At 50.2% G+C, this 13,124-nt stretch overlaps 1 protein-coding gene across 3 annotated transcripts in view; it reads left to right on the top strand.

The window, feature by feature from the left end:
* Window positions 1–3,771: 3,771 nt before the first annotated feature.
* CD99L2 (CD99 molecule like 2) overlaps window positions 3,772–13,124 on the top strand; it is a 63,789-nt gene continuing 54,436 nt past the window's right edge. For all 3 annotated transcript variants that reach the window (XM_066640294.1, XM_066640293.1, XM_066640292.1), the window contains exon 1: window positions 3,772–3,921. In XM_066640294.1, the coding sequence (XP_066496391.1) occupies window positions 3,846–3,921 (76 nt within the window). In that variant the 5' untranslated portion in view covers window positions 3,772–3,845. The remainder of the gene's footprint in view (window positions 3,922–13,124) is intronic.

Genomic DNA, 13,124 nt, shown 5'->3' with positions numbered 1-13,124 from the left:
AATGCAAATGTCACCATGCTAATTCCAGTTAGGGAGAACTGAAGTGGAATTGTTGTCTTGATTCCCCCCTCCCTTCATAAAAACAGAGAGATGAAAGGACAGGCGGGATGTGACATGCCAGACACCCTTTGTGACCGGCTGCTGAGCATCTTCTTCACACTGGCTGCTCTGTATTCCAGGGAGTCTCCCCTTGCTGCTTTCCCACTGCTAACATCAGCATCTTTGAAGCAACAGACAGCAGAGCGGCTGCAATGCCGACACCCTTCCTGTAGCCAATGTGCATTTCCATGCAGCGTTTATCGCAGCCCTCTGCAATCGCTGTGCTGATGAGGAGGAATGAGCTGGCCCTTCAGAAGCCGCCATCATTCATTGACTGACTAAACAAGCGCATCAGGAGAGCCCAAATCCCCAGGCTGTCTGATGGATGTCGCTCAGCTGTGACTACCTTGAGAAAGAGAAGTGTGGAGGAGGACAGTGTTCCGTGAAGGCTTCCTGAGAAAGCCATCTATCCAAAATGAGCCAATGCATACTAGGCACACCTAGGAGTCGGTAATCAGTGGCTAAGACATCCTATTCTGCATATCTGTTGGTTTTCTTGTGTTAACACAGAATCTAATATTTGACACAGAATCCAGCTAATGGGGAGCTTAAGAAAATCAGTTCAAAGCACTCACAGCAACATTACAGATAGTGTCCAATAGGGGCCTGCAATTCTTGTACAACAACATTCCTGCCAACAATCAAATGAAATGCCTCCAGATGCAGCCCATGTTATGACAGTCTCGATGCACCCTCCATCTCTACACAATGAGGAGCTCAGAGTCACATTACAAACTCATGTAACATGCACAAGTTGCGGAGGGGGGGCACAGTAGCATGCAGGGACCCAATGTGGCTAGTGGTGCATCTATATAATTTGACAGTGAAAGGAAAATGGAGACGAGGGTGAAAGTATAGATGTTTACTAAAGTGCTCAAAAACCACAAAGGGGGTTCAAAGTGGCAGCCCAATCCTATCCCCAGCAGCAGTGTTGGGTGCAGCAGCAACAAAATGGTTACCGTTGCATCCAGCGGCACAGCTGGGGCCGATGGATATCTCCTCGGGGGAAGGGGACTTTCATCCCCTTGCCCCAGGGAAAGCCCCAAGCCCTGCAATCAGGCTTCTCAAGTCTGTGCCAGGTATTTTGCCAAACTGGCACTGGGCTGGCATTGGTGCTGATTCCTCTGTGGGTGTTGTACATATTTGCGACAGCCAGGGCCAGTGCTGGAGCTCGGTGCCAGTGGTGGCCCACAGTAGGATTGGGCCTTAAAATAGCTCACTCACACACTGGCTATAAATGCACTTCATCCACTTTCAATGGAGTCTCTCACCAAACAAGCATTCGTAACCCATACTCCAAGCCTCTGAAGGAAATCGCCATGGGCAAGTGAGATTCTCGGGCAAGTGGCTTTTGAATTACTTGATGGGTTGGTCAAGTGGGTTTGTATGGGAAAGGAGGCCTGAGGCTAATTTCGACCTCCAACAAGAAAGGCACAAAAATGCAACTTTATTTTTATAAACGTGTCTGGAATCGTTAAGGAGAAAAAGCAGTTTTCAGGGGGATTTGAAGGAGAGAAGCAGTGGGTGGAAATAGGGAAGTTTCCCCCTTCCCCACAGTTGCTTCTACAAATAGGACCCAGAACCCTGTATCAGGCCATGTGAACTGACACTAGGTTTTTTGATTCTATGCCCGCTAAAGAGCTGCAGCAGAGTTGAGTAGCCCCATTGCGGGGCTACTTGCCTTACTTGGGGGAAGGGGATGAATGTCCCCTTCTCCCAGGAAGCCAGTGGTGGTTACCCAGTGTGCACAGGATACCGCGGCAGCCATTTTTGGCGCTGTGGCAGCCGCATGCATGCACCAGGCAGCTCAGGATTGGGCTGTAAGTCCAGGAGCCACCTTGTCCTCCAAAAGTACACCTACTGACTGCCATAATGCCATTTCTAGCTTGTGTTCACTCCCCCATCCCCGCAATGAACTATTGTGTATAGAACATATATGTTGGTTCCACACTGACAGGCTTGTGGCCAGGGAACTTACTTCTTTTCCTGTGATTTTTCTAAGGGATTTTTCCCCCCATGTTTTTTGGTCTTCTCCACTATGAAATTGCTATGAAATTGAACCCTTTCAGTCCCCTTGAAAATGACAAGGTGAACCTCAGAGGTGTCTACAATATTTCTCTTTAGAATTAAAAAAAAATCCTGGACAAAAACAAAATTATTTTATTGTGGTACTTGATTTAGATTCACTGCTGCGTTTGAATAATGGGGGAAAGTTAAGGGGGAAATCCACACCCCACCTTCTGACTCCTCCCAATTTTTGCTACTGGTCAGGTCATGTATCTCCTTTTAAAATAGGTGTTAAGGGGGGCAGCCACCCCTGTAATTCAAGCACTGGTCTGCTGCTTTGGCTGCCTTTGAATAGAGGGAAAATGGAAGTACATTTTTCACTAAGAGCCCAATCCTCTCCCACATTCCAATGCCGGTGCAGCTTTCAATGTAGGCCTGAAGAAAGGGAACTAACATTCCTTTGCCTGACGGAGGCCCCCATGACTGCCCCCCAACTGCAGGATGCAGTTCATGCCCTGTTGGCGCAGCTGCAACAGTGCTGGAAAATTGGATAGGATTTGGCCCTAAACAAATGTGCAGTGCAATTCTATCCTGCACTGGAACAGGCAAGTCAGGCTTGTGCTGTATCCAGTGTGAGAGAGGGCGCCAAAGTTGCTCAGCCAGAGGTAAAAGGCAACTCTTCCCCTTACCCCTGGGTAAGCCCTGCAGCCCTTATGGGTTTCCCTGGACTTGTGCCACCTCTTCTAGGAGAGCGAGCCGCTTGAAGCTGCTCGGGAACAGGGGTTGGGATCCAGCATAACAGCCGGATCTCAGCCCCACCTCCATCATGATGCCAGTGGCATGGATGCCAGGGCAATGAGTTATGCCTCTGCACTGGTGTGCCATGAATGGTCCGCAGGTGTGCTGTGGGAGTTAGGGGGAGGGTCATTTACTAGTAGGGCCTTTGGGGGAGGTGAGCCTCCCACCAGCAGCACGGCGTGCCTTGCCACTTGTCCAAAAACGGGTGGTGTGCCTTGACTATTTTGCGCCGCGAGATGAAAAGGGCTGAACATGGCAGTTCTGGATGCTCAGCGGCTTCCCCTTTCCTGATGCTCTCCAGCAGCGCACCAGGAGCGGGGCGGGGGGGCCCGCAATGTCCCCTTTGAAGCCTCAGGGTTCCATGGGCAGCCCTGAGACCTCCGGCCCAGCGGCTGACCGGCAGCCCAACCCTACGCGCGTCTCCTCAGAAGGAAGCCACATTACGGTCAGTGGGGCTTACTCCCAGGTAAGTGTGGCGAGGACTGGGCCGTGAGAGCCCCCTCCTGCGCGTGTCTCCTCCAAAGCGACTCCCTGCTCCTCCAAACCGGGCTGCGTCAAAGAGCCCGGGCCTCCTGCCTCCCAGGCCGCTGCGCCTCGGGCTGCAGCCTGCGCCGGGGACCCTCCGCGGCCACGCTCCCTGCGGGTCACGCCTCCAGCGCGGGCCGGAGGGAGGGAGGGAGGGAGAGCCGCCGGCTCCGGCGCCCCGCCCCCCGCGCGCAGGCCGGCCTTTCTGCGACTCGGCGCCCCCGCGCCTGTGCGCGTCCCGCCCCCGCTCCGCGCGTCCCGGCGCGCTCCTCCCCTCCGCTCTCTGGCTCGGGCTGCTGCGGCTGCCGACGGCCCGCCTCCCGCGAGCAGGAGCGCCACGCCGCGCCCGGAGCCCCCGGCTCGCAGCAGCAGCAGCAGCAGCAGCAGCAGCCTCGCGCCGTGCGCCTCGCCGCGAGATGGCCCGGAAGCCCGGGCGCCCGCGCCTCCTGCTCCTGCTCCTCGCCGTCGCCCTCGCCGCGCTCAGCGGGAGAGGTAAGCGGCTGGGCTGGGCTGGGCTGGGCTGGGCGCTCCCCCGGCAGGCAGGCAGCGCTGCGCCTGGCCGGCCGGGGCAGCCCTGCCTGCGCCTCGCCACCCCCTTTGTGCTGCTCGCCCCGGCCGTGCGCCGCTCATTCCGCTCACGTCCCGGCGCTGGGCTGGGCTGGGCTGCCCGCATCATTGCGCATGGGCTGGTGCCCGCCACAATAGAGGGGCTGCGGGCGGCCCTCCGCCTCCCTCCCGGCAGCATCTCCCCGTGCGCGCCCCACCTGCGGACAAAAGCGCCGCGCGCTCTCTGCAGCTGCTGCAGCCGGCCGCAGGCGGGGAAAGGCAGCCCGGCCGGCAGCCCCCGCCCTCGCCGCCCTCGCCTCTATTGTGGCTGGCAGCCTGCGGCCGGGCGGGGAGGGGGCTCGGCGGGGCTGCAGAGCGCTCCGGGCTCCCTCGGCTCGTCCATCCTCCAAGGGATGTGATCTGCGGGGTGTGTGTGTGTGTGTGAAAAAGCAGTGATCTGCGGGGGGGGGGCGTGATTGAGACCAGGGGGCGCCCCCTTGCCCAGGCATGGACCCCAACCGTTGGGGGCTCCGGCATCATCCCTGCAGGCTTCGTTCTCTCTGTGCGGGCGACTGCTGCTGCCGGAGCTTCAGGTGCAGCCTCTCCTGCGTCCCTGCAAGGGAGGAAAAGAGTTTCTGGGATGAAAGCCTCGCCCTGCTGCAAGAACAATAGCAGATGGGGGGGGCAGCCTTCTTTCCTCTCTGTGTTGGTCCACGAGGAAGCGCTGCCCCACTCTCCTGCTGACTCTTAGGTCAGGGAGGTGAGCAGACCTTTTACTGCCCCAGGCTGCGAGCAGAATGCCCCTGTCAGAAAGAAATGCATGCGCAGCAGGGACCACATGTGTACACCTGTGGGCCAGGCACAAATGGGTTAATGTCCCTGGAAATGTTCAGTGTGGGATCCGTGAAGGAGGAAAGGTTGATGACCCCCCCATCTGAGTATTGTTTTATAAAATGGGCTTGAAAGCTAGACCAATATAGACGCATGCAAGTGGAGGTGCAAAGCTAAGCTAGGGATGAGATCTAGAGGCACTTGGAATCCTGCAGGTAATTTAGTCAGCCCCCCCCCCTTTCTGGTGGTTCCACTGTATGCCAGGCAGATTCATACTGCATCATCCAGGTTAAGCAAAGAACATAACCAAATTTGGGGTCACGTCAGTGCCAGTGGGACATTTGACAATTATTAGTCAAAATGGAAGCACATCCCATTGGATCATGATTAGATCAGAATTAGTTTGGTGGTGCTGGCCCGTGGTCGTTTACTTAAAGTAAAAATCTGCTTGGAGAGAAGCTCATTAGGAACATTGTTATCTGTTGTTAAATGTGTTTGACAGCTCAGAATGTCATTTATTAATCATGGTGGTGTCTAACAATTTTAATTCAGTCTTGGCCTTGTGTTCCCATGGGGTCATTTGGATCACTCTCTCTCATGGACTAACAGGAATGTGAATCTCACCTGTTTCCACATCCCCACTTCTAATGTAATTCTCATTGTGGGGGGACACCTGCTTTCCATTAGTTTACTAGGAGCTGATCTAATGGGTCTTTCCATGTGTCTGAGATGAAGTTTAAGAAGATAAAAATTACCTTTGCAGGTTTCAACCCAGGTTCTTCTTGGCTAAGCTCTTGTTTTCAGCTGCAGCCAACCAAGTGCCTCTTGGAGCTCAAGAAAGGGAGTGGTCTTTGTCTGTTCATATCTGTTCAGAGGTATACTACCTCTGAATGTGGAGGTTCTTGTTAGCTACAATGGCTCATCGGCTTTGAGAGTGTCCTCTCCATGAATGTGTCTAGTCCTTTCTCAAAGCTCTCTGAGGGATGTGTATTCTGCTGTGGGAAAGTACTGTAGCTCAAGTCCAACCTCCAACATCTTTAGATAGGGCTGGGAGCGACAATACTGATCTAGATGGACCAAAGTGCAGACACAAGAAAATGCAGCTTCATATATAAAGTCAGGGGGTGTCTTTATATGAAAGTAACATGTGAGGGGGACACAACCTCACCCCCTTCTTTCTTATCACAACACACTCCATTGCCTTAAAGCAGGAGTGTCCAAACATTTTGGCAGGAGGGCCACATCATCTCTCTGACACTGTGTTGGGGGCTGGGGAAAAAAGAATTAATTTACATCTCAAATTTGAATAAATTTACATAAATGAATATATTAGAGATGGAACTTATATGAATGAATGAAAGTCTTGCAATAGCTCAAGGCCTATAAAAGGCCTTGCACAAAGCAAGACCAGCCTTTCCTTTGCTGCTGCTGCTGCATCACAGATGTGAAACAGCAAGCAGTGGAGAGAGCCCTCATCCCACAGCTCACTCGAGAGGTTGAACAGTTGGCCAGCACGCTGAGAGCAGTTGCATCAGGATAGCGTGGGCTCTAGCAAGTCTCCGGAGGGCCAGAGGCTCATTGGAGACTGGGGCCTTCCTGAGGGCCGGATTGGAAGCCCTCGAGGGCCGTAAGTGGCCCCAGGGCCAGGGTTTGGGCACCTCTGCTTTAAAGCAATCTCCTCTCCCCCAATCAGGCTGATTTCTTGTATTTGAGTTGGTAGCATAGCCGGGGTGGGTGGGAAATGGTGTGCACTGCAGCCTCTGCAACATGCCATATAAGTGGCCTCTCCTACTCACCTTTTGCATCTTTTTGGGCACCAATGGCAATGCACAGGTGTTTGCTGAACCAAATGGCATCTACTGCACGTTGCCCCCGCTACCTAAAATGGCTCCAACAGCAAGTGGCAGGGGCTGCTTATATAGTGAGTTGTGGTGCTTGCAGTACTTGCTATTCTCCCTACCCCCCAACTACGCTGCTGATTAGAGTTGGACTGGGAGAAACATGCTGCAAGCAAACTAGTGGAAGGGGACCCATGTTACTCTCCCCCTCCTATCTTTTCTTTTTTATGTAAAATTAAAAAAAAATTACACCCCCCTCTGCTGTACATGTGAACAGAGAAGCCACCTGAATGGCCCTCGGATTAGTGACCAGTGTCTCATCTTGTGGCAGTGAATTCCACAAACCAACTATGTACTTGGGACATAAGAACCCTGCAGGACCAGAGGAAGGGTCCACTATGTCCCACAGTCTGTTTTCCACAATGGCCAGCCATGCAATGCACAAGCAGGGCAAGAAGGCCATTAGTTCTCCCTTGTTGTTGCCACTGACTTTTCATGGTGTACCTGCTTTTGAACATGGAGGTTCTACGTAGATGGGGCCTTCTCCTCTGTGAATTTGCCCAAGCCACTTTTAAAGCCATCTAAGCTACAGCTATCAGTGTTTCATGGCAACAGATTCCTAAAATTGATTCCACTGTCTGTTCTGAATCTCTTTCCAGTAATTTTCACTGGTTGATTCCCCAGCCCCCACTTTGAGATCTACTATCACAGGCAGTGATTTTCAACATTTTTCCCCCCCCTCACAGCACTCAGATCTCTCTAGTCTTTGCCACTTGTGATGTCGCTTCTGGCTTCCAGGAGATTCTTCTTGAATCTACAGTTCTTTTTCTAGGTCACGTGTCTGTAGTGATGAATTGTCTGCTCCTCTTCCTCTGCCGGCACAGCCTTGCCCTAGAAATAGAGCTGCAGAACCTGGAAGAGTTTTTCAGTGCCGTGGTCCAAACTTCTGCGGCACATCTGTGAACCTTTTGTGGCACATGGATTGAAAATCACTGCATGATGGAGAGTGGAAATAAATCCCTCTTACCACACCACCTGTCATTTTTATATTTTGTTCCTTGCCTAAACTATCCCCATCCCATGGTTTAACCTTTTTCTTATAGGCATCTCTATGATTAGAACTTCTGATGTGTTTTAGGAAAGGCAGCTGTGTCTGGTTTTGATTGGGGCTGCACTGTTTGTGAATAGGAAGCCAATCTAACCTTTTTCCTCATGCATTGAGTCTGTGATCCTAATTGCCCCCTCCTCCTGAGGGCTACTTTGTAATAAATGTTCTGGTCACAGAATTCCCAGGTTGCATCCAGTTTGTGGATGGAAAGGTGGGAGCTTGGGGACTCAAATGAGGGTCTACACTGCTTTGTAGGAGTGTGTGCAAAACTTCAGGAAAAGGTGAAGGGGTGAAGCAACTTCAGGACTGAGCCCCTGTCACAGTTCCTATCCCAATTGCAACTCTCCTTGTGTTAGTGTAGTAGTGTAGTGTAGTAGTTGTGTTGTGTAGTTAAAAAAAAAAAAAGGCGTAGTGGAATGTAAATTGAAGCTTTCTTTATTTTACATAGCATAGGCTGGATGGGATAACGGGATAGAACCACAATAGAGGTGATATGCTGAAGCCCCCCTCAACTTGGTGCAGGGTTATGGCACTTTGCATAGGTGCCCATTCTACTTCTTGTGGAAAAGCAGGCCAAGCTCCCATGTTCCAAGTATAGTCCTGAGCATCATTTCTGCACCATGTGTGTGTGTTTTCCAGCCTCCATCACAGCCCTGCAGATAGTCAAGAAAGGGATCACATTCTATATTTTACACATGTTCGGGAGCCAAAAAAATCAGTCAAATAAATTTAACTGAATCCCCCCCCCCATTTTTCTCCTCCCTTCTTCCAAAAAGAGTCTTTCTACCACACCTCATTCCACTCCATACATATCTCTACCTTTCCAGGTGGCCACATCATCAGGTTTCTGGTATCTTGTTACCCAATATGCTTTGTTAACTTTTTCATTTTAAATGTGAAATAACAATGTGAGGACATGTGTCCGCAGTTTGATTAATTTTTTTTTACCTTCTGAAGTGTGGCCCCAGTTCCTTTGTCCTATCCCTCCCTTGCTTTGGCTTCTCCTGGTCGGTGCGCAAGGCTCAAAGCCTACCTCTCAAAGGCTTTGAAAAAGGCAAATAAGAATTTCTCCTAACTGAGCAAGGTGGTAAAGTGCAGGCTGATCCCCGAGTTCACCTCCTCCTCAGCTGCTGCTAGGTTTTCTACTCTGGGGGCTTGGGGAGCGACAGCACTTCAGCGGAATGAGGGTGAGCACCAGCTGGGCTGTGACTGGGAAAGTCTGCAGGGAGGCTAGGTTTGTGGAAATGGTGGTGGGGAAGTGTTGAACGTTCTGGCACACAACAAACCTGCTGATGCTCAGGGCCTTGCATGGGAAAAAGTTTCAGTGGAAGATTGCCCCAAGGTGCTCTGAGGTTACCTGGTGCATCAGCAGGTTGCTGCGGGCCGGAACGTGGAGGCTTCTTCACCACCATGCTGTGGGATGGGTAAAAACTTCCGGGGAGGGGGCCGGATGTGGCTCATGGGCTGCTGTTTGGAGACCTCTGCCGTAGAAGAGCAAAGTCTTCTGAGCGGTCTCCACAAATGATCAAGGACCAGGGATACAGACCAGCGGGGGCAGAGCTTCTGGACTTCTCCTGCAGTGGGAGTGGCAATGTCATCAGTAGGAGTGTTCAGGGGCTGCTTTTGAAACATTGCTCAAAGGAGGTCAGCTGAGAAGCACCACTGGACTCAGCAGGAGGCAAACTGAGACATTTGCCTAGTCATGTGTTAAAGTCTAGGCCAAGAGTTTCCAAATTATGGCCTGTGGACCTCATGTGGCCCACCCACACATTTTAACCAGCCCACTGAGCCCATATCCTTGTGTACGTGCCCCTTCATTCCTCCCTCTTCTCCCTTCCCCCACCCACTAACATGTGCTTTCATCCTCCTGCTGGCTGAAGTGACTGCTGACCCGGGCTCTGTCCCACGCTGTCTGGGGTGGGTAGACTATGTCTATGGAACATGCAGGACGACATTAAACACAGTGGCAGGCCTTTCTCTGTACTTTCTGACTGGTTTGCTGTATTTAGCAGGCCTATTGTTTCTTCACCACTGCATTGCTAATTGCTCCGGCGCAAACGTGTGGCTGCTTCTGGAAATAGGGGCCCAGTCCCGCTGTGTTGGTCTGCTTGATTTAATCCCTGCTTGATTTCTGTCCTTTTGCCATTTCAGTGCAGAGCTGTAGCCTTTAACCTGGAGCTTTATTTGTTAAAAGTAAACGGCATTTTTATTGAAATTAGTTTTAAAATATATAACAAAGAACAACAAGAAAGAAGCCTGTAGACCTCATGGTGACAAAGAAAGGTTGGAATCCTATAGAAACGTATCAGGAAGCAAGTGCCATTAAACTCGATGGAGCTTACTTCTGAGTAAACATGGAACAGGATTGTCCTGAAAGAAAAGGGAATTAAATTAACCAATTTCTGCTCAGCCCACAGGTGTACACATTTGATCCCCGTTGCGTACATGCAGCGTTGGGCAGAAATGGCTTAAATGAAGGTGACAGTGCTGTTGGCCACCGTGAAAAGGTTTCATACCGTAAGAGGAGTGATTTAACTCAGTGGAATAAAGGAAAGAATGAGTCCAGTTGGGAAAACTCTGTTTTCTTTCTTAAAAAGAAACACTTTAAAAAGAACTCAGAAGGAGATTCAGTTCTGTTGGTTCCACTCTATGTTCGATTCTGACTCTGTGGTTTGAGTGCATGCAATGGTGCTTTTATCATTGTTTGAGATTACAGTGGGCCCTCCTTATGCGCAGAGGTTTGGTTCCAAGTCCCCCACTGATAAGGAATTCCACAGATGCTGGGGTCCACTCCCAAAACGTGCACAAGTACTTCCCTGGAGCCTCTGGAGGCCTCTTCCGGGTTGTCATGGGCTTGCAAGCCACTCTGTTGGCCTCCATGGGCCTCAAAATGGCCCACAGAAGTATCCAGAAGTAACGTCCAGTTTTTAGAAGCAATCTGGAAGTTGCCTCTGAAAACTAGTAGTCCCTTCTGGTCGCTTCTGTGAGCCCATGGAAGCCAATAGAGTGGCTTGCCAGTCTGGCATGACCCAGGAGAGGCCTCCATAGATGCCATGTAATTATGGGGACAGTCCGAAGGCACCTACGTGGACCCTCTCAATCTGCAGATGGTTAAAGCTGTGGATACAGGACCTGTGGACGTAGAGAGTCCAATGTACTCTATTATCTTGTTCTTATATTGGTTTTATTGATCCTGAATTGTTGTAAGCCACCTTGAGCGTCATTTTAATGATGGAAAGGCAGGACATAGTTTTTCTTAAAGAAATAATCACTGTACTGTGAGCCAGTGCTGGCAATTTCTTTATTTAAGTCTTTTGCGATGTAAACTGCTTTGATCGCTTTGGTTGAAATGCAGTATGTAAATATACTTAATAATTATCTGTGCCCATGAGGAAGAGTTGCTTACTTGCAACTTGTTGGGCTTGATAAAATAGATAATTAGTGCAGCTCTGAGTTTTCCTCTCTCCTTGTTTCAGTATTAACACATTCTCGCTTTTCTGCCCGGAAGGCACCCAACTTCCCTTGAGGCCATGCATTGCAGGGAAAGCTCAGTCCTGGTTGGAAAGATGCTTTTTTGCTATTCCTCATCTTCTCCTTGAGGAATGCATATCAAGTTTCTAAGGAGCCCAGATTTCTCAGTTTCAGAACTGATCTAGTGAATTAAAATATTAGGACTAGAAGTAGCCATGAGATTGGAAAATCCAGCTGTCTCCACAGGATATCTGCACATCAGGTCCTATAGCTCACAGAATCCAGACCATTGAAGTTAACAGTAGCAAAGAAAGTATATATTGCAGCTTGTTGTTCAGATGACTCGGGTGAGTGAGCCAAGGAGCATGTTAGAGGATGGCAAAAACTTGTGAGTAATAAAATTAAAAAAGAAAAGGAATAACTGCAACTAACCAGTAAGGCTTGAGCAAAAACCCCTTCTTATGGCAATGTGAAACAACATCTGTTATTGGGTATCTGTTTGAAATTGCCTTCTGCCAAGTTGGCCTACTGGTTATGGGTGTTTCAGTTTGTCCACCTGCTCCTTTTGTGCCTAACAGCAGCTCAACAAGCAGAAACTAAGGGCACATTCCTATCCAATTTTCCAGCATGAGTGCAGCTGCAATGCAACCTCAAGGTAAGGGAAGAAATATTCTCATATGTCAGTGCTATTCAAACTGGGGCGTCACGAGGCCGCAGCCTGAGGGCCCTGGTCTCTGCCCCCTTAAGGGGCGGGGGCAGCCTAGAGGCGGGGGGAAGGCAGCGGCACGATCCCCAGGATCGTGCTGCTCAGGGGGCTGCAGGGGCTTGGGTGCACTTACCCAAGCCTCCTGCAGCCTCCCCCGGGTGTGGGGAGCCCAGCGCAACTTCTTGCAGGGCTCCCAGCAGCAGGGAAAGTGGATGCGGAGCTATCGCGCTCCACCTTGGGGTGGGGCGCAATAGCTCCGCATCCACTTTCCCTGCTGCGGGGAAACCCAGAGAGTTTGAGGACCACTGCCATATGTTAAGGAGCCCCTTGTGACTGCTGTCCCACCACAAGATGCAGTGCATGCCCCATTGGCATGACTGCACCGGCCCTGGAAAATTGGATAGTATTGGGCTCTGAGTTGGGGAAACTTTTTTCCCCTCCATTCTTGGAAGCATTTTACATTAGGTGCTTGCGTGTCTCCAAAGCTGCTATGGGAGGAACAGGAACAAAGTCACAAAGCAGTAACCCTATCGGATGCAAAGATGCTTTGGGGTGGTGGTGGAAACTTTACAGATTTATTTGTCTCACACACTTTTTAGTCTTTGTGAAAAGCAAACACACAGAAACCACCCTCTAGTAATGACTTTGGAAATGGAGGAAATTTGACACAACTGATAGCAAGTATGCAGTAAACCGGCAGAGCAAAATAACAAGCAAAGATTTGCAGTCTGAAAAATCCTTAGATTCCTTGCTCAAGCTAATGAGCTGAACCAGGTGAGGTTGCAGATCTGAGATATTAATTGCAAGTGAACCTCTCATGCCATGTACACATAAGATCACACTGTTGTAGTCCACCCTTAATTGATCTCCTGTAAGAATCATCCCTTTCGTTCTGTGTTGGCCAACTGCAGCTATAAGATGCAATTAAATGGTGAGGGGGGAATTTCTTTCTCTTACCGCTCTTGAATCACATCCTTTCTTCAATTTTTAGAGGATAAACACTTATTGCAGTAGGCGTCATCTTAGAAAAGGCGCTGTTTCCTGACAGAGAAAGGAAGACGCCTCTTCTAAGGAAATGCTTTCCACCTGCACTTTGTAGAAGTACTTGTTTTTTTAATGTCTACTGTCTGCTTAATTAATGGCATCTTTTTAGGCAATTAAAAGTTTTAAAAATAAAACTCCCACTAAGCAACTA

The sequence above is a fragment of the Tiliqua scincoides genome, chromosome 12 (genome assembly GCF_035046505.1).
Source record: "Tiliqua scincoides isolate rTilSci1 chromosome 12, rTilSci1.hap2, whole genome shotgun sequence".
Lineage (NCBI taxonomy): Eukaryota > Metazoa > Chordata > Lepidosauria > Squamata > Scincidae > Tiliqua > Tiliqua scincoides.
Note: the sequence above shows the minus strand (reverse complement) of the source record. Positions and strands in the feature narration are given on the sequence as shown.